Source organism: Silene latifolia, chromosome 8 (assembly GCF_048544455.1).
Source record: "Silene latifolia isolate original U9 population chromosome 8, ASM4854445v1, whole genome shotgun sequence".
NCBI lineage: Eukaryota > Viridiplantae > Streptophyta > Magnoliopsida > Caryophyllales > Caryophyllaceae > Silene > Silene latifolia.
In genome coordinates this window covers 28,432,985-28,460,008 of record NC_133533.1, presented here as the reverse complement: position 1 = coordinate 28,460,008, position 27,024 = coordinate 28,432,985, and the positions used below count along the sequence as shown (strand labels likewise).

The 27,024-nt window shown below is 39.7% G+C and overlaps 1 protein-coding gene across 1 annotated transcript; it reads right to left on the bottom strand.

Moving 5' to 3' along the window:
- Positions 1-8,691: 8,691 nt before the first annotated feature.
- LOC141594243 (uncharacterized) lies at positions 8,692-10,495 on the bottom strand. Its single transcript, XM_074414382.1, has 3 exons — positions 10,057-10,495; positions 9,024-9,282; positions 8,692-8,859 (listed from the first exon to the last, which is right to left on the bottom strand). The coding sequence occupies exons 1-3, from the start codon at positions 10,189-10,191 to the stop codon at positions 8,852-8,854; spliced, it is 402 nt and encodes a 133-aa protein (XP_074270483.1). The 5' UTR covers positions 10,192-10,495; the 3' UTR covers positions 8,692-8,851.
- Between the last annotated feature and the right edge of the window lie 16,529 nt (positions 10,496-27,024).

Sequence of the window (27,024 nt, the reverse complement as noted above, 5' to 3'; positions counted from 1 at the left end):
ATACGGTCTAAGTGATCGAATTGTTTTATTACTTAGATGAAATTATTGTTTAAAGAAACAATTGCATTTGAATGAATAATTTATTATAAATACAAGATGTTGTGATTTATAATTGGTAAATTATTTTGGTACAAGTAATTATGAATTACTAAGTCGATTTTGTACATGACTTATTTTTATTAATGCGTTGATTTTTAATATGTTAAAAATGCATAACAATTTTACATGACTTGTGACCTGTGACAAATTGACAAATTGACAAAGATAAAATGGAATCCATTTTATCTTAAATGGACCGAAATAGAGGGTGTATTAGGATAAATATTGTGTTGATTAATTAAGTGGAAAGCATAATCATTTTACCTAATTACTAGCCATGCAAGCCTAGTTGTTTTTGGGAAGAGCACATTGATCATGCATTTTTTTTTTGATAAGGTAAGAAAACTAGGTTGATTCTCTAGGGTAGGACCAACCTTGATCATGCATTGGCCAACACCAGCCCACCCTACCCAGTTTTGTCATAGAGAAAAGCCAAGGGTTTTTTCTCTATAATTTGTCTAATATACACTATATGCATTCTAGTGTATTATTCATTCATTCTATCATCTAAAATATAGAGTTTTAGAGAGACAAAATTACTTCTTCTTTTCCTTTCTCTTAACCGAAAATTAAGAGACCAAAATCAATATTTTGGGTCAATTTTATTTAGATTAATATTGTTCTAGTATTAATAATATTAATTTTATTAAGAGGTTATCTTGGGTATTATTCCTTGGGAGGGATTCTAAACTTGAATCCTTTGTTCATCCAATATTAGGAGAGCTCAAGAACAAGTGAGTAGGAGAACTCACTTGTGCCCAATAATCTGAAATTCCCAATGTAAGAATGATGATTTCTTCTCTATATTTACTTATGTTTGCATGCATAAGATCTAATTAAATTTATGACTAAATTAAATTGTAACATATGAGAATATGTTTATTATGATATATCACGAAATCTAACATGTTCCCTTTCACAAAACACCATCCAGCAGCAAGGGCAAGTAAAAACAGGCCAAGGGGTACATTGGAGATGAAGCCTATTGATTCTGCTACAAAACAAGTAACAAGAGAATGCATCATAGAATAAGTCATACCAGCTATCAAGACTAGATGGGCTGAAGGAGCAAGTAAAAATATTTTCATTCAACAAGATAATGCAAGGCCTCATATAAAGAACAATGATCCAGAATTCATGGTTGTTGCTAACTCAGAAGGTTTCAATATTCAATTAATTTTTCAACCTCCTAACTCACCAAACTTAAATGTTAATGACCTTGGGTATTTTAGGGCATTACAATCCTTACAATCCAAACAAGCAGCAAAATCAGTTGATGAATTATGCAATTTAGTCATGCAAGCATTTGTTAATTATAATCATACAAAACTCAACAAAATCCTCTTAACACTTCAATCACTTATGGTTGAGATTATGAAAACTATGAGTCATAATGACTTTGCAATCCCCCATATAGGTAAGGATCATCTTGCTGTCCTTGGCATATTACCAAGAAATTTGGAGGTTAATGAAGAGTTGGTCAGGGAATGTATTGGGTATTTAGAAGGAATAGGTCAAATAAAAGGTTTAGAGTACTTGATGGGTGCATTAGGATACAATGTTCATGCATTAGTAGTTTAGAATATGTAAGTATTGAATTAGGATGTTCACTATTTGTGAAATTTTTTTAGAGCATATACATTTCTATACTAAGAAATGTTAAACTTGTAATCAAATTATAAAAAATGCAATTGTATATAATGTAAGACAATCTAATGCTATGCAACTTTTGAAAAATTTGTGAACAATGCAATGTTTACTTTTAAGTTTTAAGTTAAGTTCAGATTAAACTGCTTATGCTAGGCAGAATAATTAACTGCAATTAAACATCAACTCCCAGACATAATTGACCTCATCATTGAGTTGTGTCAATTATTAAGCCTTCCTACACACACACACACAAATGAAAGTTGACCATGTTAAGTCCATTAAATAACAGTAAGGCAAATGACAATAGCAATCATAATTACTGCAATTTAGATGGTTTCACACACACACACACACACACACACACACACACACACACACACACACACACACACACACACACACACACACACACACACACACACACACACACACACACATTCATTTGTAGACCATGTGGTGGCTTACCTACTTCAACAAAATGGCCACTAAGGTTTTGTCAAAGTATAAAATTGAAAGTGCTCTCAAACCATTAAGGCTTCATCATCACTAAGCCACATAACTCTAAAGCCTAATTGGCCTCATCATTGAATTATGTTAAGTAGTAATGCCTCCTACAAACACTCACATAAGGTAGACCATGCTATGTCCATTAAATAACAGTAATCATCAAGGCAACAACAAACATTGTTCTCAAACCAGTTCAGGTTCATTCATCATTGAGTTATTACTGCAATTAAAATGGATAAGCACACACACCCATTCAATGGTAGACCATGTGGTGGCTTTACCACTTCAAGTTATGGCCACTTACATTGAAAAAATATTTCAAATATATTAGCTCTCAAACCAGTAAGGTATTAACATCATTGAGCCATCTCTCAGCCCATAATGGACTTCACTAAGGAACAAACTGCCAAGATAAAAACCAATATCTGTAATACCCCCATACACCAAGGTGCCTTACCAAGGACCACAAGGACCACCCTACCATATCAAGGTGCTACCATCTCAGTTGCCCGAGGTAGAGTATACCAAATTGACCATCAAAGAACAATTATTATAAAAATGTTAAAACTGTTTAAAGTGTAATTACAACTAAAAATAAACTCCAAACATTTACAACCGAAATTGTCATGGAACTAAAGCAAAACTGTCAATGGAAGTTAGATAAAACCGGTGACGACTCGACCTTCATGCAAACCTGCGAGTTATCCACAGTTATACCTGCTCAATCAACTGCTCACCATCCCGAATGGATCTTCACAGTTTTTGAAACATTAACGGGGTCAGTCAACTGTATAATCAAGATAAGAACTCACAACACAAATGATACAATCAATTCAATTTCAATATCAATCTCCAACTCCATTATCAATCAATAACTGTGTAGTCCTGGCAGATTACCCATCGCAATAGGTAATCCTCACCGCCAATGGGGGACCGCAACCGTTCCCACCTAAGCCCCGCTTATCGCAACGAGCGCACCCAGATCATTAATGTGCACATACCCTTGTGGCGGGAGCCACAATAGGCGAACATGGGGTTGGAACCATCTCCCGAACATGGTCCCATCTCAACAATACGAATCTCAATATCAACAAACCAATATGAATCAACCAATATCAAATCCAATATAACATGTTAATCAATCAATCAATTACCACAATCTTAAATTCATTACGCAATCGACTGAGTAGGGAAACCCTACCTTATCAGCGAATCTGAAATCAACAAACAACGGCGGAAGCTAGAATTGTTCATCTACGAACTCGTCACCTAGAAATAAATCACAACAATACTATATCACAATCATGCCAATTAACCCTTTTTTTCCCAAACTAATCAATTAGGGCAAAATCCTAAAGGACAAACATAACTAATTAACAAGGTACTAGTGACTTACCAATGAAACCGATATGGAAAAGACGGATTGAAGACTAAAGATCAATCAAATAGCCTTGGGAGTGATTAGGGTGATTAGAGAGGTGATAAGCGTCATTAGGTTTTGTAAAAGTGATGTGTAAATTGATAACACGTAATTTATAATCTCTAATCACCTTAATAAAAACCGCGAAAATTAATCCCATCATACCGGGTACTCGGTCGAGTATCTGGGGTACTCGACCGAGTACGACCTACTCGGCCGAGTATCTCACTACTCGACCGAGTGCTCCTGGACAGTAACCTGACCAGAGGTCACACGACGACCTACTCGGTCGAGTTCTACTTACTCTACCGAGTAATTAAGGATTAGAAAACCGTGGTATTACAATATCAGATAACCTAGCAAAATTGTGACATGCTCAACCAAATACTAACAACAGAAACAAAATCACAACGTTAGAAACCAAATCCCAACTGAGTCATCTCTCAGTCCATAATGGACTTCACTGAGGAACAAACGGCCAAGATAATAACAACCAATATCAGATAACCTAGCAGAATTGTGACATGCTCAACCAAATACCAACAATAGAAACAAAATCACAACATTAGAAACCAAATCCCAACTGAGCCATTTCTCAGTCCATAATGGACTTCACTGAGGAACAAACAGCCAAGATAACAACCAATATCAGATAACCTAGAAGAATTGTGATATGATCAACCAAATACCAACAGCAGAAACAAATCACAACATTAGAAACCAAATCCCAACTGAGCCATCTCCTAGTCCATAATGGACTTCATTTAGGACCAAACAGACAAGATAACAACCAAAACTAGATAACCATCTCCCAACAACATAAATGAAAACCCAACAGATACTCCTAACAACAGTCATAAGCTTAACCAAATCAGAACAACAAAGAACAAACCATAACCACAACATCAGTTACATGTCAAAAAACTAAGTATAAATGTAAACAAACAACAGAATACCATCATAAATTAAAGAAATTAGCAAAATCAAATAAAACAGAAACAAAAGACTATCATAAAAAAAATTAAACAAATTAGTTTTGCAAAACAGAAACTACAGAATAACAACAGTAACCTCATACCCCCATCAAAAAAATTAAACAAATTATCAAAAAAAAAAAAAAAACAGAAACAAAAGACTATCATAAGAGTGAGAATAAAGGTTTAGAAACAGTTAAGTACCTCCCTATTTTGACGTCTTATTTAGTTTTGCAAGCATTCTCTTCTCATAGTTTTTGAACCCAATGGACTCCTCAACGGCCCTTACATGAACATTGAGAGTCTCATCAACCTTACTCCTCTTATTCTTCATTTTTTTCACAAAATCTCGAGACATAATTATTGAATTTTATTGAGCTTGGTGATTCAGGCTCGTTTTCAACTTTTAGAGGCGTACTATAGAAGATCTACAACCATCATCAACACGATCTCACAGATCTCAGGTATATCATCATGGTCAGGCGTATTAGGAACATAGAAACCAAGATCGTCAAACTCAGTTTCCCCAACTTGAGTCCCTAAATCATCCGGACTCAAAGAATCGGGGACACAAGTTGTAGGAGGAGGTGAATCAAACTCAACATGGTTAGGATTAGGTGAGTTAGGGATTGATTTTTCATCATCAACTTCATCATCTGATGAACTAAAACGATACCATTCAAGAACACATTACAAGCACTCCTTGGAACAGTTTGCATGTGGATGTCCCATGTTAATCTAAGAACAAAGATGAAGATTTGGATAGTAATGAGTGATAACAAGAGATCTGTGAAAGTTTAATCGTATATTGGGAGTTTTTGGAGAAGACGTGAATCGTTTAGGGAGAAGAGAGTTGAAGGCGGCGTTTAGAGAGGGAGACGATGAAGGGAGATTAGGGTTAAAGTGGAAGGATCTTGAAAGTATAGAGAGAGGAGAGTAAATAATGTGGGGGTGGTTGAGGAGATGAGTAAGTGAGGAGATAATTTGAACGGCATTATGGGGTATATGGGGCGAGCCTTATTTTTTTTGGAGGGGGGAATTAGTGGGTTGGATTGGGTTAGGAGAAATATTAGTGGGTTGGATTGGGTTTGGGTGGGTTTTGATGGAGAATTAGAGTGGGCCAAGAGTGGCATTTTGTGTAAATTTTGAGTTTTTATTAGGATAAAATGGGGATATAATTTGTCAAATAAGGAAAGTGGTAGTGTGGAGTTGAATGGATGAAAATGGAATAATGGTAGTGTGGAGTTGAATGGAGAGAGTATGTAGAAGGTTGAACAGCTTGAGCTGATAGTTAACTCTGATACATTAACAATGATATGGGAATATGGGATAGCTCGCTCCAAAAGCTAGTTCAAATGGTGGTCAGCAGTGGCAATTTTTCGTTAACGTAATAGGAGATCAAGTTTCTTATAACCGATGTGAGATAATTTTTAATAGATAGTACGTATCATTTTCAAAAAAATGTTAAATTAAAGGGTGAGAAGAGATCACGCAGGTAGACTTTGAATTGAACCCTTTGATCGCACAAAAAGGCATAAAACTAAAAAAGGTGCACGAAATTGTTCCGTGTAGTAAGGATTCAAATAAATGTATAATTTGTTGTTATTGCATGGCAAGCACATGAAATGTCATTATTCTTTGGTTTCTAATAAAACATGATCAAAATCCCTTTACTGGGATTTACAAATTATTGCAAATTTATGTGTTTAAAATACATTGTGCATGGCTAGCTTTTGGAGACATTCTTGGAAAAGAGATACTACACTGTCTCTCATAGTCTCATGTTATTGCTTTTACTTAATTTCAGCTTTGAATCTGCTGCATTATCGCTTACTTTATAGTTTTATACGTACAGTTGCAGTAAACCAGTAAGTAAAAAAGAATGTCGTACCAAAATCAGATATTCTAAGATGAGTAAGATCGAACGTCAACACCTATTATTATTGTATGAACTACTGCTATAGTTAAGTTCGGATGGTTTTTAAAATCGGCTTGAAAATTTTTAAACTTAAATACAGTTGTTCCGGGTGTAATTCCGAAGCAGTTATTTGTTACCACTCGTGGCTTGTAGAATGACGTCTTTGATTGAATCCTTCTTTCGGCCTCTCCTGAAACAATGAACAAACTGAGGGCTCGGCTTTGGCCGAACGTACTCACTCCGACGCTCAAGTCAGTGAACTTAAAGAGATAAGTTATGTGTTACTTGGCGAAGTATATGTTGTAGAGAGATAAGGAAGATATTACCAGATTATGAGGTGTTTAGGTTAAATTGTGGATCCTTTCCTCAATAAGGGTTGAGGAGTATTTATAAACTTTCACCTTTTGTCACGTAGTGGCCAAGTGGTCAAGTGGCTAGCAGGTGGAAAGACTGATCTACCCTCGGCCGAGGGACCCATGGCAGGCCGGCGGACCCTGTTGACTCGCCGCCGAGGGGTCTCGGATATGAGTACGCGGATATGTGCCCCGGCTGGCTAGTTGTCCTAGCCGAGGCACAAGAGACAAAGCCGACAGTGTCGGTTAGGGTAATTTGTCTAAGTCGTTGACTTGCTGTGGATATCTTTGACTTTGCTCAGTATGTTGACTTGGTCAGCGGGTGCAGAATATGCCCCATCAACAGTACATTCCCAACTTAAAATCGTTAAATGAGCTAAATTAAGTCCAAAGGAATAGGGTCAACATCATGATCAGTTAAGTTCATCGCAAGATTATAACTCCATCTACATTAATAAACCTCCTATATATAACTGAATTATTTACTTAAGTTCAAGGCCGTCAAATAAATTTGGTCGGCCCAGTTTCAAAAGACCACATACAGGTCACATGTAATAGAAAAATTTACATTTTATTGTTGATGATACTCAAACCTAGACATTTAGCTAGCAAATTAACTTTTAAAAGTTTAGGACCCGATTCTAATAATCTTTTGAGTTTGCTATTAAAAAGTTTAGTTAATTAACTCGTGAATTCGGACAATAGTAAGTATAACTATTGACTAGGACGGATGGAGTAATAACATATACTCTAACTATAAATATAATTTTATAATTAGAAAATGAAGAGATATTTTAGCTAGACATAATGCATTCATCCCAACATTCAGCTCGTGAGTTCGGACAAGAGTATGGTAAGTAGTGAAGGATTTATGGAAGTTGGCAAGAACTTGTATTTTGAGAATAAAAAGTTTGCTCTTATTTTTTAGTCATTTGACTTTGAATTAGAACTTTATCAACCTCGTTTCTTGGATTTATTTAGCTGTCATATGACTTGAAACATAAGCCTGCTCGCCAAAAACTAAGCTTGTCTCTTACGAGTACATAATACGAGTATTAACTTTATAACTTACGCTCAATATGTATATATTAATGCTTTAACTAACACAATTAGCGGAGTCAGGATTTTAACGTAAGGAGTGAAAATTCTCAGTGGTGTCGAATAGTATTAGTACAAGGTAAACTTGTAAAAAGTTCGAAAACTTTAATTGAAAACATCAAAAAATTTATCGTTCAACTGGGACGAGCTCCCCTACTAGCCATTCCCTAACTTCGCCACTATTTACCATTGCACCAAATAGTTCTAAAATAAGACTTATTCTGCATGACATAATTCATGCATGTCCATATATATTAATGTTGAGAGAAAATCTATCAAAAGCATTTAGCAGAAATTTGGAAGGCGGCGACTCGGATTAATAGACGTAAACACCAATTTTATGTTACCCTATCAACGTGTTGAATAATTGAATTAATGTATGAGAAATTGGGATATACGGAGTACGTACTAAAGAAGATGAAAATACAAGATAAATCAAGTTTAAGAAAACTAAAGCTTACGTCAAAACTAAAATTGACATGCATCATGCATGGTAGATTGGTAACGGTATACTTAAATAGCTCACAAATTCTTTTGTAACGCGTTACATGCTTATTACATCTCACAAACGATAAAAATAATGTTATGAAGGGAGGTGGTTGTGAGATGTCACAATTCACTTTTCGTGACAGGCAAAAGTAGCGGTAATAAATAAATATGTAGGCAAAAGCATTGCAACTTGTCATCAATAATTAACTTAAAAATCTGATATACTTTCAAAAACATTATATCATTTACAATAATTAAGGATGTTATACTAATGATCATCATCATATCCCGGGATACAAATCCCACGTAGTGATGTACTAACCCTTTAGATTAGGCCTCCTGCTTAATATCCTACATATACATATATAATTAAACGTAAGCAAATGATATTAATTCTCTGACGATTATGTTATAAAGAGAAATTAACATCAATATTAACTCAAAAAGAGGTTGCAAAGTTGATTAATTGTGAGTAGGAGGGTGCACTTTAGGTGGTGCATAATCAAGATTGAAACCTGTATAAGGTACGCCATTTTTGTTCCTTGGTACACGCCACGTTACCTCGACTTTCCGAAACTTATTACCTTTGATGTGCTTTGAGTTATTAGGGATCATCCTCTCTTCATGTTGATATTGAACTTGAGTGAGTTTGCTCATTTTCTTCTTGTTTCGCACTTCTTCGACCTTCGTCTTATCGTGTACATTATTAGACGATGTTATAGTCATTCGTGACGGGGTGTTTGTGGTTTGTTCCATTTTTGGTGTCGCAATATCCTGAAATAACATACAGAATAATATTAATCATATTTGACCCGTTTTAATGTTAAGACAGATAAATTGGTCTCAAGGGAGACTAATTGATTGGTTACTTGGTATCCTAGGTAGCTAAGCTAAGGCAACTTAGCTTGCGTTGCGTTTTGGCAAGTTGTTTGAAATGTTTTCCTACTTGTAACCCTAACAAACATATGACCACACTATATTCAACCTTTAAAATTTAATTATTGCCTCTGTTCGGTTGAATTTCATACGTTTGATTACAATATACCTTACATATATCAAACAAACCTATAAAACTCAACCGAACGGAGGTAGTACTTCTTAGCTTGGATGATAATCCTCTCCATTGCATACAATACAACATATGATACATTGGTCATAAACTAGATTGATACCTTCATTCTACTACTATTGAAACTATTTGATCATTATTTAATTTATGTAGTCATTTTAATCATTATTTTCTCTAAACATATACTAGATTTTATACATTTTTCACCACCATTATCATCATATAAATAAAATTATATATATAATTTAGTGTATATATTGGCATCTTTCCAAATAATTTTTTTTTTTAAAAAAAAAACTTATATAAATGAAAGTAAAAAAAATCAACATAAATGTACTATTTCAAACAATCTTCTAATTATTAGGATGGAATTAATTTAACACAAATAAAAAAACCCTAATTTATTTTTTATTTTTGCTATAGGTATATGTAGATGGACTATATTAAGCACGAGGATTCAACAAAATAGATATACAAACCTTTGTAGCATCTTGAGCTATGAAGATCGGACGCTCATCGTCTTTCACAACACCGATATGGCGGCCATCAACGACACTTATTCTTAGGAAGATCATACATAAAATAGAAATAACAAGAGAGGAGATGGTTGACATGCTAAGTATATATTATACGAAGATAATGCAAGCAAACTACGTAGACGCAGTTGGTAGTTGATCACTTGTGTTTTCGTAAAGAAGTTTAGTTAGTTATATATGTATATATAGTGTGAGCTTGGAGGAGAGAAACAAGAGATGATAATTAAGCATTAAATGAGGAAGAACATGGTATGGTATGGTTGGTCTCTCTTTTGTCTTCCTGTTTTTTTCACTATCTAATCAATTCAATTGAATAGTATGTGATGAGATGAACCAAGAAAACAAGCAAGTTTGAGATTTTATGGGCTAAATATATATAGAGACTTAGATATATAATTTGATTGTGAAAGGTTTGGAAAAGAGAGGAGACGAAATAATGCAAAGTTAAAGATTTTTGAGCTTATAAGAATGAAAAATTAAAGATAATATAAGATTATAAGAAGATTAAAGCTTGTAGTATGTAAGTGTATGTGTTATATACTCCCTCTGGCTTATAATTTTCTTCCCGTTTCTCTAATATATGTGAGGAGTATTATAATGAAATGGGAATAAAACAGCAAGCCGGAGGGAGTAGTATGGATGAGATTTAAGCCCCTTCTTTTCAGCCGAAAAAAGTTAAATTGAATTAAATAGAGTCGAGATTAACTGAATTAAATGAAGCTGAATTGAACAAAACAGAGCTAAATTAAAAATTAATTTGAATATAATTAGGTCCTGCTCTTTTCGGCTGAAAAGAACTTAATTGAAATAAGGCTCTTTTTCCTCGGCTTATTTTCGCAGCTCTATTCGATTCATTTCGATTCGATTCGACTCGGCTCTATTGATTCGATTCGGCTTCGATTGATTCAACTCGGCTATATTGATTCGATTCATTCGATTCGATTCTCTATTGATTCGATTCGGCTCGATTCGATTCGGCTCGGCTTCTATTCGATTCGATGCAGCTCATTTCTCATTCTATTCGATTTCATTTCAGCTCAGCTCACTTCAGTTCAGCTCCACTAAATTCAGCCAATTTCAATTTTACAAATCTTAAACTTAATAATTTTTATTAATATTATTAATATTATATATTTATTATTATTATTAATATTATTATTAGTATTAGTATTAGTATTATTATTTATTATTTATTATTTGTTGTTCTTGTTGTTGTTATTATTATTATTATTATTATTATTATTATTATTATTATTATTATTATTATTATTATTATTATTATTATGAATATTAATTAATAATAATATTATTAATAACATTATTAATTTTAATATTACTATTATTAATACCTAATTATTTTTTACTATACGAACTTTACTCTTTCCCATACACTTTTTCATAATGTTCTGTTTTTACTCTTTTCACCTAAAACAGAACGAAGTTAACTCTTAAATCAATATTTTTCCTTAAAACTTAATTTAATTGCTCAAATGACTTAAAACTTACAAGATGGATTGTAATTTATCAAATAATAAATTAATTTATTTGTTATCAATTATTAATATTATTTGTTGAGTTTTAATTAATCAACCAAATTTTATATATTTGTTAAAGATGAAATTAGGCTCTGTCGATTTTTATTTATCTAATTAATTAAATTAGGATTGTTGGTGCTTCGTGGTGGACTGGTGGCTACCTAATCATTCACATTCGGATGATAAATGGCTAGACTTTGAACATCAATCTACCAAATCGTTGCTCCATTATTTCACCTAATTAGATTGATGGTGAACCCTGGTTCATGGTGGCTACCTAGTTAATCATTCAATTAGTATAATTAATAGTATTATTATTATTATTATTATTATTATTATTATTAATGTTCTTCTTCTTCTTCTTCTTCTTCTAATAATAATAATAATAGTAATAGTAATAGTAATAGTAATAGTAATAATAATAATAATAACAATAACAATAACAATAACAATAATCGTAATCGTAATAATAATAATAATAATTATTATTATTATTATTATTATAATAACAATAATAATAATAATAATATTATTATTATTATTAATACTATTATATTTAGTATTAATATTAATATTATTTCAGTTCAATTCGACTCAATCACTTAGTTCGATTCGATTCGGCTCGACTCCATTGATTCGATTCGATTCAACTCGGCTCCATTCGATTGATTCGGCTCACTCCATTCCATTCGATTCAGCTCCGTTCAATTGATGCGGCTCCATTCGATTCAATTTCGTTCGATTCGCTCTAAAAAGTCAGAAAGAACAGGGCCTAAGAGTTCATTTGTGAAGAAATGAGCTGAACTGAATTAAAATAAGCTAAAATTAAGTCCAAAAGAATAGAGCTTTAAATTGCTGAGTTGAACTACACTAAATTGAATAAATTTAAGCTAAAATTAAGGTAGAAAGATAGCGTCTGAAACTGTTATTTTATAATTTGTCTAAGAAGGTAGGGTGAAAAATAGATTAGGGTAGTGCATGTCCTAATGGTTGGTTTTTACGAGGGTATGTATGTACTTCCTACTATAATTAATTAATTAGACCTTAAACTGTCATAAAACTACTCCACAGATCTGCTAAAAAAGTGCATGGGATTGATTTCTTGTTTCTTGTTAAGCTACTTGTTCATTGCTTTTGACCTCGATCGACTTAAGATAATACTCATGTTGACATGAATTTTTTAATTTGCTAGTAAAAAGTAAGACTATGGACCATAAACAATTGAAAGTTGTTTAATGCCCTAGATATTGCATAATGAGGTGAGCTAATAGAGGCAATGCCCTTGTGAATTTGAAAAAAAATTAATACTTGTATTTTATTTTTTGGAATGACTTGGTGATTAAAACTTGGTCGGGTTCTTCTCTTAACTCGGTGGTAGAGTGTATATATTCACACACAGTACTAGAATTTGACACTTCTTATATTTTTATTTGAATTTCTGCCAATGGACGGTAATTTTTGAAAAAGAAGAAAATAAACTTTTATTGAAATAAATTATTTTTATTTCAAAATAATATCCCGACATCAACTTCCACGCACCCAACATACCGTTGAAAATGAAAAAAATAGTATACAAGGGAAAACAAGCACTAATAAATGTTAATGTACCTACCAATAACAAAAACGTGTATGATGGAATGTATGATATATATAGGCCAATATAATTGTAGGTGCCTTCTTGAGGTGGTAAATGATCATGGAGCACAAGTCTAATAATTTGCCGCGTTCCACTTAATTCACTTCATCTAAATATAGTTAGCAAATGTGTCAAGCAAGCTAAAATATAGATGATGACATGCATAATTAAGCATCAATGCTTAAAACTAAGCTAATTTACGAAATGGAATCGAGTTAAAACTACTTATCGTACTAGTTCTAGCAGTTAAGTTAACTCGTATAAAGGTTTCTGATGGGGCATATTCTGCACCCGCTGACCAGTCAACATATTGAGCAAGGTCAAAGATATCCACAGCAAGTCAACGGCTTAGACATCCTAGCCGACGAGGCCTGTCGGCCTGTCAGATGGGTCCCGCCGGGGCAACCAGCCAGCCGGGGCACACATCCGCGAACTCATATCCAAGACCCCTCGGCGGTGAGTCAACAGGGCCCGCCGACCTGCCATAGGTCCCTCGGCCGAGGGGTAGATCAGTCTTTCCACGTGCTAGCCACTTGGCCACTACGTGACAAAAGGTGAAAGTCTATAAATACTTCTCTACTCTCATTGAGTAGAGGATCCACAATTTAACCTAAGAATCACTATTCACCTGGTAATATCTTCTCTATCTCTCTACAATACGTACTTTGCCAAGTAACAACAACTTACCTCTCTAAGTTACTGACTTGAGCGTCGGAGTGAGTTCGCTCGGCCCAAAACCGAGCCCTCAGTTTGTTCATCATTTCAGGAGACCGCAAGGAGGATTCAACCAAAGACGTCATTCTACAAGCACGGGTGGTAACTTATAACTACTCTGGAATTACACCCGGAACAATTGGCGCCGTCTGTGGGAAAGGGATACTAGAAGCTAGTCACATTCATTCCCAAACAAAAAAAAAACAAAACAAAAACCCACCCAAAAAGCTAAGAAGATGTCGAAACAACAAGAGGTATTCGTGACTGACGAAACCGAATTCTGCCAAGATAATGCCGTCCACAGTTCTAGAGTTGCGCAGCCCTCCACCGGCCGGGTAATTCAACCGGAGTACGGATGCCAATAATACCGATCTCGCCGCGCCGCCAACCAGGTCACCATCAAGGGACATGTGGTCGATGCAGCGAAACTGAAGCTACTCCTGGACCTAATTGCTAGTACGCCGGCTCACACTGTCACACCGATAAGAGCGGCGGAACCCGTCCAGGAGACCAGGGCCCAGAATGTGACTCCAAGAGACTTGAATGGAGCACTGGAAGAAGCTGGCCCTGTCAAGACGCCGGGGGAGCCCAGAGCGCTAGTGGTAGACCTTAGTCCTTCCCGCACTCGCGGGAGGATGGCGTCGCCGCAACGCCGACGAGGCACCCCCCAGAGGAGTGAAAGAAGTCCGACTCGTCAGAGTCGGAGAAGAAGCCCGACTTACCATAGTCGGAGGAGAAGCCCCACCCAGTACGAGGAGAGGAGCCGGACTAGGAATGCGAGGAGACGATCGCCGCGTGTCACTCGACACGTGGTCAGACAGCCCCTCAGTGCCTATGTCCTTGACACCGCCGTGCCAACCAAACTAAAGTTGCCGGCGTTCACATACAAAGGGGATAGTGACCCCACCGACCATGCCGAGGCCTTTGAGTCGTACATGTCGGTGTGGGAACAACCCGATGAAGTCTGGTGCCGAGTCTTCCCAACGACCTTGCATGGGATGGCTCAGAGTTGGTACAAAGGGCTGCCCGACGGCTCGGTATACTGCTACGCCGACCTAAGGGACGCCTTCCTAGCCCAGTACTCTTGCAATAAGAGGAAGGTCGTGGAGACATCGGACCTCCTAACTATTAGGCAGGAGGGGGGCGAGTCTCTACGAAGCTATGTGAAGAGGTTCGATGCCGGGGTTCAAATGAGATTCGAGAGATTAATCCCGAGCTGGCGGCCTTCGCGCTGATGAAAGGCCTCCCGAGGGGAGACTTAAAAAACGAGCTCATCAAGTCCGGAGGCCTGGGCTTAGACGCCGCCAGGAAGATGGCCGACCAAGCCATCAAGATAGAGGACTATCACAAGACCTGGGTAGGCCACAGCGAGGCTGGGCACTCAGAGAAGAAAAGCCGCCGGGAGGACAACCCGGACGAAAGACGCCATAACAATAATAGGTCACGGTCTGATAGATCTGCCAGGAAGTAGAGCTCGGCGGGCGCCGGGGGGAGTTCGGGAACGTACCACCAAAGGCGGTACAGTGATCACACCCCCCTGGTTGTATCTGCCGCCGAGGTCCTCGCCTTGAGCAAGGGCGAGGGCCAGAAATGGGAAAGGCCCCCCAAGCCGAAGGGAGACGGTGACACGAGCCAGTACTGCGAGTACCACGGCCACACCGGTCACCTTACTGACAACTGCCGGCATCTGAAAAATGCCATTGAAGAGCTAATCCGGAAGGGGAGCCTCGGCAAGTATGTTGCCAAAGGCCAAAAGACGGAGGCCGGCGGTTCAAATAAGAAATCCGTCTTTGAACGGATAGGAGTGATCCATGTTGTCATCGGGGGCAACGAGAATGGTGGGTCCGCTCATGGGCACAAACGGCACCTGAACGAGCTGTATCAGGCCATCAACTTTGTGCCCAAAACAGCGGTCCCCACTTCCAACATCCCCGACATGACTATTGGAAAGAAGGACTACGAGGGAGTCATCGCCCCTCACAGCGACCCACTTGTAGTCCACTTGGACATATCCAACCACCTGGTCAAGAGGTGCCTGATTGACACAGGTGCCTACACGAACATCATGTTCAGGGAGTGCTTTCTCAACCTCGGTCTGAAAGCTGAAGACTTGAGCCCCTGCACCAATCCGTTGTATAGCTTCTCCGGGGCCGGCCTGGTACCCCTGGGGTTGATCAAGCTGCCGGTGATGTTCGGCGAGGGGAATGCGGCGAAGAATGTCCTATCTGAGTTCGTAGTCATTGACGGCTCGTCCGCCTACAATGTCCTCATAGGCCGCGTCACTCTGAGCGAGGCTGACGCAGTAATGTCAATCCGGGCCCTGACACTGATGTATGTCTCGGACCGGGGGGAAGCACATAAGCTCGTCTCCAAGGACGAGAAGGACGAGGTGGTCAACACCCAGATATCCGCCAGATGATGCAACATGCAGTCCCTCAAAGTGGCAAAGAAGTCAGGGAAGGGGAAGAGCCCATCCTTGCAGCAAGAGGGTGACCCGATGAACACCGACGTCGGCATGGTTGAAGGAACCCCGACCGACCAGGAGGAGCCGCATCCCGGCGTATGGGAAATAACCACTGACGGATCCCCCACAGCGAACAGCTCAGAGGCTACCATTCTTATCACCAGCCCAAACGAGGACGTGTTTGAGCACGCCTTAAAACTTACCCTCTCGACCTCAAACAACGAATCCGAATACGAGGCGGTGATAAAGGGAGTCGAGTTAGCTAGGGCCGCTGGGGCGGAGCACGCCGTGGCGAAGACATGCTCACTGCTGGTGGCCAGCCAAATCAGAGGAGAGTGTGAGGCTCGAGACGACGGGATAGTAAGATACCTGGAGAGGGTAAAAGCCGACACCGCCAAATTGGAGTCCTTCCAGATACAGTATATTCCCAGGTCCGACGATCCCTCGAGACATACCGGCTGACAGACATGGAGGGTGCACCTTTAACGAGCCATTAGGGCACTGTTAATCTCGGGAAAAATTTTGTATAGCGGCGGAGGTGCCCAAGACAGCTGTGGGCACCCCAACGCATGTTTATATCTAATGAAGAATCATCCAAGTTTTCCATGAAAGTGTTCATTTCCCCCTCGTAGTCGCTATCAGAAACAGGCACCGGCTCACACTGTCACACCGGCAAGAGCGGCAGTCTCCATCAAGAAGCAGGCACCGTCGCAGTCACCCCAAGTAGTAGACGCTACGGCAGTCACCCCAAGAGGTAGACGTCGCAGCAGTCACTCCAAGTGGTAGACGCCACGGCAGTCGTCAAGAAGCAGGCACCGTCACAGTCACCCCAAGTAGTAGACGCTACGGCAGTCACCCCAAGAGGTAGACGTCGCAGCAGTCACTCCAAGTGGTAGACGCCACGGCAGTCGTGAAGAAGCAGGTACCGTCGCAGTCACCCCAAGTAGTAGACGCTACGGCAGTCACCCCAAGAGGTAGACGTCGCAGCAGTCACTCCAAGTGGTAGACGCCACGGCAGTCATCATCAAGAAGCAGGTACCGTCGCAGTCACCCCAAGTAGTAGACGCTACGGCAGTCACCCCAAGAGGTAGACGTCGCAGCAGTCACTCCAAGAGGTAGACGCCACGTCAGTCATTACCAGCACAGCTGATACTCGCAAAAACGGTCAACGTATCTTGGGAACGTTAAACACAGTTGAGATACGCACTCTAGACTGCCTCGGCCAGGCCGAGGCGAAAACAAAAGAGGCACTCAATTAATAACGTAAGAAGACAACTCAGACGAAGACGAGAAAAGACCTCGGCCAAGCCAGAGGCAAAGTGAAAACGTTTACAGTTAAGATAAACAACTACTAGCGCAAAAAGACAACTCAGAAAAATAGGGTAAAAACCTCGGCCAAGCCGGAGGCAAAAGAAACGAGCTCGTATTAAAAATGTTCAACAGATTACAAGAAATGCAGACGACGGCCGTCCCCATAAGGATAAGCCCAAAACACAACCTACCAAAGTTGTACAAAATACAAAGAAAAGCAAAAGGTTACAGACATGTCATTTAAAGCGCCAAAAGATGGCAGGGAGGAAAGGCTTAATAATTGGCTCCCGAGCAGCTGAAGCTATCCGAGACACCGGGTGAGCCTGGTGACGACCGCCCGTCTCCCTATGCCTGCTGTCGCTTGCCATCAGCAGCGGTGGCAGCACCATCGTTGATGGGCGACCCAGCAGCTTTCTTAGCAGCCTCAGCTTCAGCGGCCTCAGCCTCAGCCTCGGCAGCCTCAGCTGCCCTCATCCTCTCGGCTTCCTCCTTGGCCGCCTTAGCCTTCTCAGCAAGGGCTGCCTTCTCCGCGGCCACCTCTTCCTCCTGCTTCACCCTCACCTCCTCCTTGGCCTTCTCCTCCGCGGCTTTCTCTTTAGCTTCGAGCTTGTCGTCAAACAGCTCGTCAAATTTGTCCCACGGAAAGGAGTCATCAAGAGGGAAGAGCTCCCCGATCACTTCCCTGGCAGCTTCCTCGGCCAGGTCCCGGTATTGGGCACACATGTTGGGAAGCATAACGGTTTGGAGCGTCTCAATGTCCTGCACATATTGGGCGATGACAGCGTCCTTGTTCCGGTTCACCTTACCCTGGGCCTGAAACAGGCCCCTGAATTCATTCCTCTGCTGGAAATAAAGGTCGGCGTGCCTCTGAACAAGGTCACACTTCTCCAGCAGCTTAGCAGCTTCAGCCGCCGCGGCCTCAGCCTTGGCTCTCTCAGCAAGGACCTCCTTTTCAGCGTCCTCCCTGAGTTTTCTCTCAGCCAAGAGCGCCTTCTCAGCATCTCCCCTAAGCCTCTGCTCATTGAGGAGATCCAGCTTCACCTTCACGGCCACCCTCTTGGTGGCAGCAAGCTCAAGAGCGGATTGAGCCGCGGCCTTCTCCTGCTCTATAATACGAGCACCGGTCAACTCATTCCACCTCGCCAGCCTCTTGATCAGCCTCGTGCTTTCCGCTACAAGCTGGGAGGGGGAAGCCTTCTGGGATGAAGAGTCAATGGTGACGTTCTGATCACCAGCCTGCAGTTGGGAGGGGGAAGCCTTCTGGGATGAAGAGTCAACGGTGACGTTTTGATCACCAGCCTGCACAGGGCTCTCCTCCACTTGCTGCTCAGTGAGAACGGCGGCTGCCGACGGTTGATCTACAAAAATCAATTAAAACATCCGCGTCAGTATACATGGACGTATCGGAAAGCCTGTCATCAGGAACGCCTAAATTAACCGGCTAAGCCTGAGCCACAGGATATATCTGTACCATGCTTGGCCTTCTTGCTCGGAGGACGCATCTCCTCGCCGGCAGCAGCTGCAGCAGTAGCAGCAGAGGTATCAGCAGCAGGGGTGGGCTCTTTCCTTTTACGGATAAGGGAAGATCCCTCCGCATCGGAGTCCCCCCTATCAGTAATGTCAACGATCTCCACCGTCTCCTTCTGGACTAAAGGGATGGAAGGTGGAACGGACGTCGATGCCGTCACCGCCGAAGATTTTGATTTTCGCGTTCGGCGCGGCATGTTACTAACAACCCTCGCCTGGGCCGCCTCCACATTCAGGCCTTTCAGCTGCTGATCCATCAGATCATTCGGCGACGTCCTGCGATCGTGGGCCAGAGCCTTAGGGTGCAAATCAGCAACGGTTTTATCCTTGTACAGCCCCATCCTCTTAAGAATATCCTCGGACAGGTCCGCGCCAAAGTCATCTGCAAAAGAAACGAGGCAAGAGTTAAGCGAGGAACGAACCGAAATTCAAAACGGACAGAAACATTGAGAGCAGTCATGGGCCTCACACCGACCCCACTCGCCCTGTGCCAGGGCCGGTATGAGGCCGACATGGCAGAGCAGCTCATCCTGAAGAATGATCTGCGTTGGGGGAATCCATATTTTCGACGCCCCACTCTCGTCCGTCTCAAAGAGCCTCATCGCCAGCTTATCATCCTCATTAAGAGGGACCTTGTCAGCGTCCATCTTAAGCTTTTTCCGTTTAACCCATCTATCATGCTCCGCCTTAGTCTCGCACCGCAAATTAACTTGGTGCTGGAAGGACCGGGGCAGCGGATAGTCATCCGGCACCTCAATATACACCCACCGATCCTTCCAGTCTTTGCAAGAAGACAGCTTATCAACGGAGATGTAACCCGGCTCCATTTGCACACTGTACCATCCGACGCGACCAGAAAACGACGGCCGAAGGTGGTGAAGCCGACGGAATAAATTAACCGTTGGGACCTCCCCCTTAAAGAGACAGAGCCAGACAAAGCCGATTATGGTCCTAACGACCAACGGGTGCGGTGGGCCCACGGCGACGTTCATGGCCCTAATGATGGCCATAACGTAATCATTCAATGAAACCGGAGCCCGTACTCCAGGATGCTGGATATATACGCCGGTGCAACCCGTGGAGGGCAACAGATGGCTCGACCCCTCTCGGGGATAACAATTTTGTATCCCCTGCCAAAGAAGAAATGGCCCTCGAAAAATGTCTCGCCGGAACAACGGGCGAACTTATGGGTCCAAGTACGGTCGGGGCCGACCTTACGGGGTTCACCGTGATCCATGACGCACTGCGCCCCTCATTAGGATGACCCCTTTCAGCGTCATCACCAAAATCATCTCCGTCATCATCAACATCATCATCATCCTCCCATTCCTCCAAAATTTGAGGATCAACTTCGGGGAAGGAGACCTAGGGCCCCCACCTTAGCGGGATGGCGTCTAGCACCTCCTCCTCATCGGGACGCGACGGAGAATCCCCGGCGTCGGTTTACTAGTTCCGGCCCAAGAAGACATGTTTACAGCAAAACTCACAAGTTAAAAAGAGAAAAATTTGTTGGTTTACCTTGAAGAAAAGTACTAGCCGAGTAGTGACACTTTGGAAAATAGAAGAGAAAAGCCCTTGAAAGTCTAAAGAAAATTTTTGAGAAAATGAAATTGGTGGCCAATTTCGGGATTAACGCCTATTTATAGGGGAAAGCCCATGAAGAAGGACCAATCGGGACTCACCCATGAAACGTCAGCCAATCAACAAACAAGACACGTGTCGAACATGCAACCACGGAATGTCAATCGTTGCAACAGTTGAATGTCAATCAATGCAACAGTAACCAAGCGTCTTCAACAAGCCCCTTCATATCTCTCTGCCTGTTCATCTTCCTCAACAAAATTCCTAAGTACCCGTTTCTCCGCCGAACATGATCAACCAAGCCGTAGCAAGCACCGGGGGGCAATCGAAACAACCTAAGCACTCTCCACCCTGGTCTCAGCCAACGTCATTACCTTTTCCACATCGGATGTCCATTACACAACCATGTGGAGGGGGGATATGGTACGGCCTCAACAGAGCCACGCCGAGGTAGAAGAAGCCGGGGCAGAAGTTTTGTCTTGCGCGAGAATATACGCTCGGATACATCGGAGCCCATACCACGGCATAGACTACGCCTGGGGCAAATTGATGGGGCATATTCGCACCCGACCACGATCAAACATATTGAGCAAGGTCAAAGATATCCACAAGAAGTCAACGGCTTAGACAAATGGCCGACGAGGCCTGTCGGCTGTCGGATGGGTCCCGCCGGGCAACCACCAGCCGGGGCACACATCCGCGAACTCATATCCAAGACCCCTCGGCGGTGAGTCAACAGGGCCCGCCGGCCTGCCATAGGTCCCTCGGCCGAGGGGTAGATCAGTCTTTCCACGTGCTAGCCACTTGGCCACTACGTGACAAAAGGTGAAAGTCTATAAATATTCCTCTACTCTCATTGAGTAGAGGATCCACAATTTAACCTAAGAATCACTATTCACCTGGTAATATCTTCCCTATCTCTCTACAATACGTACTTTGCCAAGTAACAACAACTTACCTCTCTAAGTTACTGACTTGAGCGTCGGAGTGAGTTCGCTCGGCCCAAAGCCGAGCCCTCAGTTTGTTCATCATTTCAGGAGACCGCAAGGAGGATTCAACCAAAGACGTCATTCTACAAGCACGGGTGGTAACTTATAACTGATCTGGAATTACACCCGGAACAGTTTCAAAGGAGCCCTATAATTCCAAAGTCTACAATCGCTAGCTGAATCAATAGTTTTCCTTGGAAGCACGCTTTACTAAATAGCCGCTTGCTTCCGTTTAATCCTAAGTAGACTCATTATATTTTTGCAAATAAATACTTTTAACTCAACAATAATTTCATGAAGTAACTTATTTTGTAGACTAAAAAGATTGTAGATTTAATTAAGTTGGTTTGAGAAAGGGACACTCACTTGTCATCATCAAATAATTTATGTATCGATTGTGTATAGTCAACTGAGTATGTGATAATCAAATCAAATGTCATTGACTTGCACACCAAATTGTGTAGGATAGGAAACCACACTACAAATTTTTGATAGTCTAATACTAGGGATACCTACTCAATAAACATCCCACGTATTCTGTCTATGTATAGTAAGTTACAATAATAGTGATTACCACTGATTTTATTTTAACAGCTTGGTAATTTGGTAAGGACTTACTCCATGCATTTAAATCCAAGCTTTTCTTTCGCTTTTTTATAAATTTTAAGAGTAGAATAAAATAGTATTATAAATGCATGTTGGTAGATCTGAATAATAGTTAGTATAATAGAATAGTATTATAACAATGATATTTTGTGTAAAATTGTAAATAGACAAATTCATTAAGGATATTTATGTCCTAAAAATATTCTAAAAAAGAAATGAAAAGGTTGGATTTGAATGGCCCAAAAAGGAATAAGAGAAGGTTGGATTTGAATGGAGGAAATATAATATATCACTCTATATTATATATCCGGGATGATCAACTAAAATAAAAAGTCCGGTAACTAGCTATAGATATTTTTCGTTATAACTAATTACTTTGAGACTTTTACTACGATGTTATTACGTTACTAGTTGATATAGAGTTTAACACGGTATATCTACGATGATATGACGTTAATGGTTGGTATAGAGTTTTAACACATTATATGTAACACCCTCTCACATATCGTAATGTACTTGGTATATACTACTCCGTAGTGCCAATATATGTTGGCCTCAATGGTGAAAATTTCACTTTCTGACCATGAAGTCAGAGGTGCGATTTTCATCGAGTTCAAATATAGTCTGTTGGTAGATGATCTGCAAATACCATTATAATTCCTTAAAAAGATTGGTAGTCTATCCAGGTCTTAGACTATATATGCAAGATCTACCTTTAACCCTAAACTTTTATGTACCAAAATAAAATAGAATTATCACAAATTCTCATTGAAAACGGACATATCCGTCACAAGGTGAAAACGGGTCAAGTAATACTCGAGTGAGTAGATAAGACAAAAGCAGAATGCTACTCCCTAGGCATTCTGTTTCTGTCTTATCTACCACTTGGGTATTACTTAATCTGTGTTCAACTTGTGATAGATATGTCTGTCTTTAATGAGACTTGCAGTAGAAATATACTCGTACTATTCTCTAGATAACTATATGTAAGAGAGCGACATTGAGACTCGTTATCGCCATTGACGATATCTTACAAGTTACAATTATAGACGGGTATATTCATCTAAAGTGAAAAGACGGGTCAAATATGTTTAACTGGTGGTATTTTTAGGCCCCATTATATAATTTGTTATCTTATACTTAGAGTGGGTGGATATTTAAACCGTCTATAATTATAGACGGATATCTTATAACAGTTTGTCTTGCTATAGACGGATATATCCGTCTATAGCTAAAGACGAGTCAAATAGCTTGAAAGTGGCAACATTTTTTGCCCCCACCACCCCACTTGTTGCTTGTCCTATTAAAAATGTGGTATTATATTTGACCCGTCTTTAGTTAAAAACGGATATGTACCGTCTATAATAAGATTTCGTATCTTATACTCCCTCCATTCAACTCCACTTTACAAGTATTCTATTTCCGTCCATTCAACTCCACTTTACAGGTTTCCTTATTTGGACATGTAAAAGACCTTTCTATCCTTATTGAAAATCTATATTTATAAAAAATGTCATTCATACCCCACACAAATTCACCATAAAACTCACCTTTATATTTTTTTAATATCTTTAACCCCACCATTCCCTTTCCCTAGGTACTTTTAATAGTTTTTTTAATCCGTTTCTTAATACCCGCGCAAAAAGCAATGTTGCAAAGTGGAGTTGAATGGAGGGAGTAGTTACTTGTGTTTCTAGCAAATATAAGTGGACCTACATGTAATGCAGCCCACATTATGGACCCACATAAGTAAGGCGATGGGAGACCGAAAGATAGTCCCAAGTCCCAACCTCCAAGTAAAAGGACAAGGGAGGTTTCGAAACCCTAGAGCGCAAAGAGTGGCCTAGGATGCCACGTGGCAAACACCCATGTGAGACAATCAAGTGCCACGTTGAGGAGCCCACTTTGGGCCGCAAAACCCATGTTGTGCTGCCTCTTTTTTCTTGGCCCACCATAAACCACAAGGTCAAGGAATTGTATCTTTGTTTTTACTTGTTTTTTGTTTGTCATTTTCTGTTCGAAAAATGCACGCGGTGCCCTTGAACTTTGATGTTTTGCCTGAGATATTCAATTTTTTTATCCGAAAAATTTTGAGAGGCTATAACTCGTGTTTACGAGCTCAGAAAGTGATGATTTTTTTTTTTCAAATTGATTATCTTTTCGAGAATTACGACTTGAAAAAAAAATTGTCGCGTTTGAAATTCGTGACAAAGAGAAATGGTCACTCAAAATTTGTTCGGTAAATAAAACTTTGACGTACAAAAACTTCTAGCTACGGGATCCAAATACGACAATTTTTTTTTCAAATCGTAGTTCTCGGAAAGACAATTGATTTGAAAAAAAAAATTATCACTTTCTGAACTCGTAGACACGGGTTATAGCCTCTTTAAATTTTCCGGAACAAAAACTTGGGTATTTCGGGCAAAAATCGAAAGTTCAAGGGCACCGCGTGCATTTTCCCTTTTCTGTTTGTAGGTAGACCTTGTAAACGGGTCAATCTGATTGAATTTGAGTCGAATTCTGGATTACTACCTCTTTTAGATTTTTATTTGCCTTAATTCTAATTCATTTGCTTATTTATGTGTCTTTTTCATTCATATATAGTTATAAGCCGGTGTAGGACATTGTTGAAGAACGATGGGAGGGTCAAATGCACAATTTTACATGTTATTGCCTATTATTTGAACCCACAATTTCAATATAGCTCCGACTTTAAATCCGGTCCAGATGTAAAAACCGGTTTGTATACTTGAATTGATTTCGCGACGGATTTGGAAATGAAGGTTGATAATGGTGTTGAGGCTTCAAGTGTGTGGAGACGGATTCCTTTGATTAAATCGTCCAAGGTTCGTTGAAAAGGATGTCCATTGTTAATGAATTTGACATTTTAGGGTTTAATTGTCTGGGTTTTGTTGATAATTGGGGATTTTTCGATGGAGATTGGTAAAACGATTGATGCTCAACTACTCAGTGCCAGTAATAATGGTTTAATTAAAAGGTCTGAGGAAGGTTAGTCACCTGGGATTGTTACTTGGTTGGGACTTAGGGTGGTTTAGTGGTATGTATCGTTCAATGGTGAAAAGGCTGGACCTTTGGTGAAAAGGCTGGACCTTTGGTACAAAGGTTCTGAACTTATGGTATAAAGATTTTGGACTTGAGGTACAAAGGTTCTGAATTAGAGGTGGCAAATAATGACACGACACGAAAACACGACACGAACCCGGCACGAAATTAACGGGTTTGGGTTGAGACTTAATGACCCATTTATGTAAGTGGGTCGACACGAACACGACACGACATTTAATTGGGTTGGGTTAGGGTTGACCTCTCTAAACACGAACCCGACACGAATGACCTGTTTACTAAATTAATCCTAATTTTTCTTGATCCTCCATCACATAAATATACTTAAACTTTCAAAATATGGACGTGACACGAAAACACGACACGAACCCGACACGAAATTAACGGGTTAGGGTTGAGGCCTTATGACCCATTTATGTAAGTGGGTCGACACGAACACGACACGAGATTTAATTGGGTCGGGTTTGGGTTGGAGGGATTGTGACCCGTTTACATGTGACACGAACACGAACCCGACACGACCCGATCTGTTTGCCAGGTCTATTCTGAATATAAGGTTCTCATAGTTCTCATACAAAAGGGGTTCTCATAGGATCTCAACCCTATATATATATATATATATATATATATATATATATATATATATATATATATATATATATATATATACGGGATCTCGTGAGTTTGGTTCTTATGGTGAGTTTGTGCTCACTAGATAACCACAAATAAACGCGTGAGATTAGATCAAATAAATAATAACCACGTGACCTATGCTTTCCTAAACATAAATTTGTGGGTAAATTATACCATGCACCCAGGAGTATGGTGCATAGTACTCCCTTTTCTTAAATTTTTTCTTATAATAAATAAATTATAAATTTAATAAATTAGAAAATAATAAAAAATATATTATTATTCATAATTTTTATTCCTCTACAAATTGAGATCATATTTGATATATTTTGTTATTTATTTTATTTTCCCTCACATATTCACATAACCTAATTGACATATTCATATCATATCACATAATTTTTTTTCCTTAAATTATTTTGTATTATGCGATTTTGGTATGAAATTAAACGTTCATGATTATTGTTCAATATATTTGAACAAATAAAGTCATATTCACTAAACTATAAATGTCATATTCACTTAAGTGAAAGTGAATATAATAGAACCATCAGATGAATATCACACCCTATAATACATATTCATCAAACTACACTGTCATATTCACTAAACTGAAAGTGAATATGAAAGTGTCCTATTGTGAATATCGCACTTTAAAGCACATATTCATTAAACAATATTGTCATATTCACTAAACTTAAAATGAATATAATAATGTCATATCGTGAATGTAACACTACGTAACACTTAAACTGAATATGACAGTCTTAAAAATGGAAGTTAATTTTTGTTTTAAAATTTTAAAAGAAAAAAAAAAGTAAATGAAGAAAA

Excerpts from the sequence above, each read along its gene's own strand:
- LOC141594243 (XM_074414382.1), bottom strand. The coding sequence starts at position 10,191 with ATGTCAACCATCTCCTCTCTTGTTATTTCTATTTTATGTATGATCTTC. Across the intron at positions 9,283-10,056 it reads TAGCTCAAGATGCTACAAAG|GATATTGCGACACCAAAAAT; the intron begins GTTTGTATATCT and ends ATGTTATTTCAG.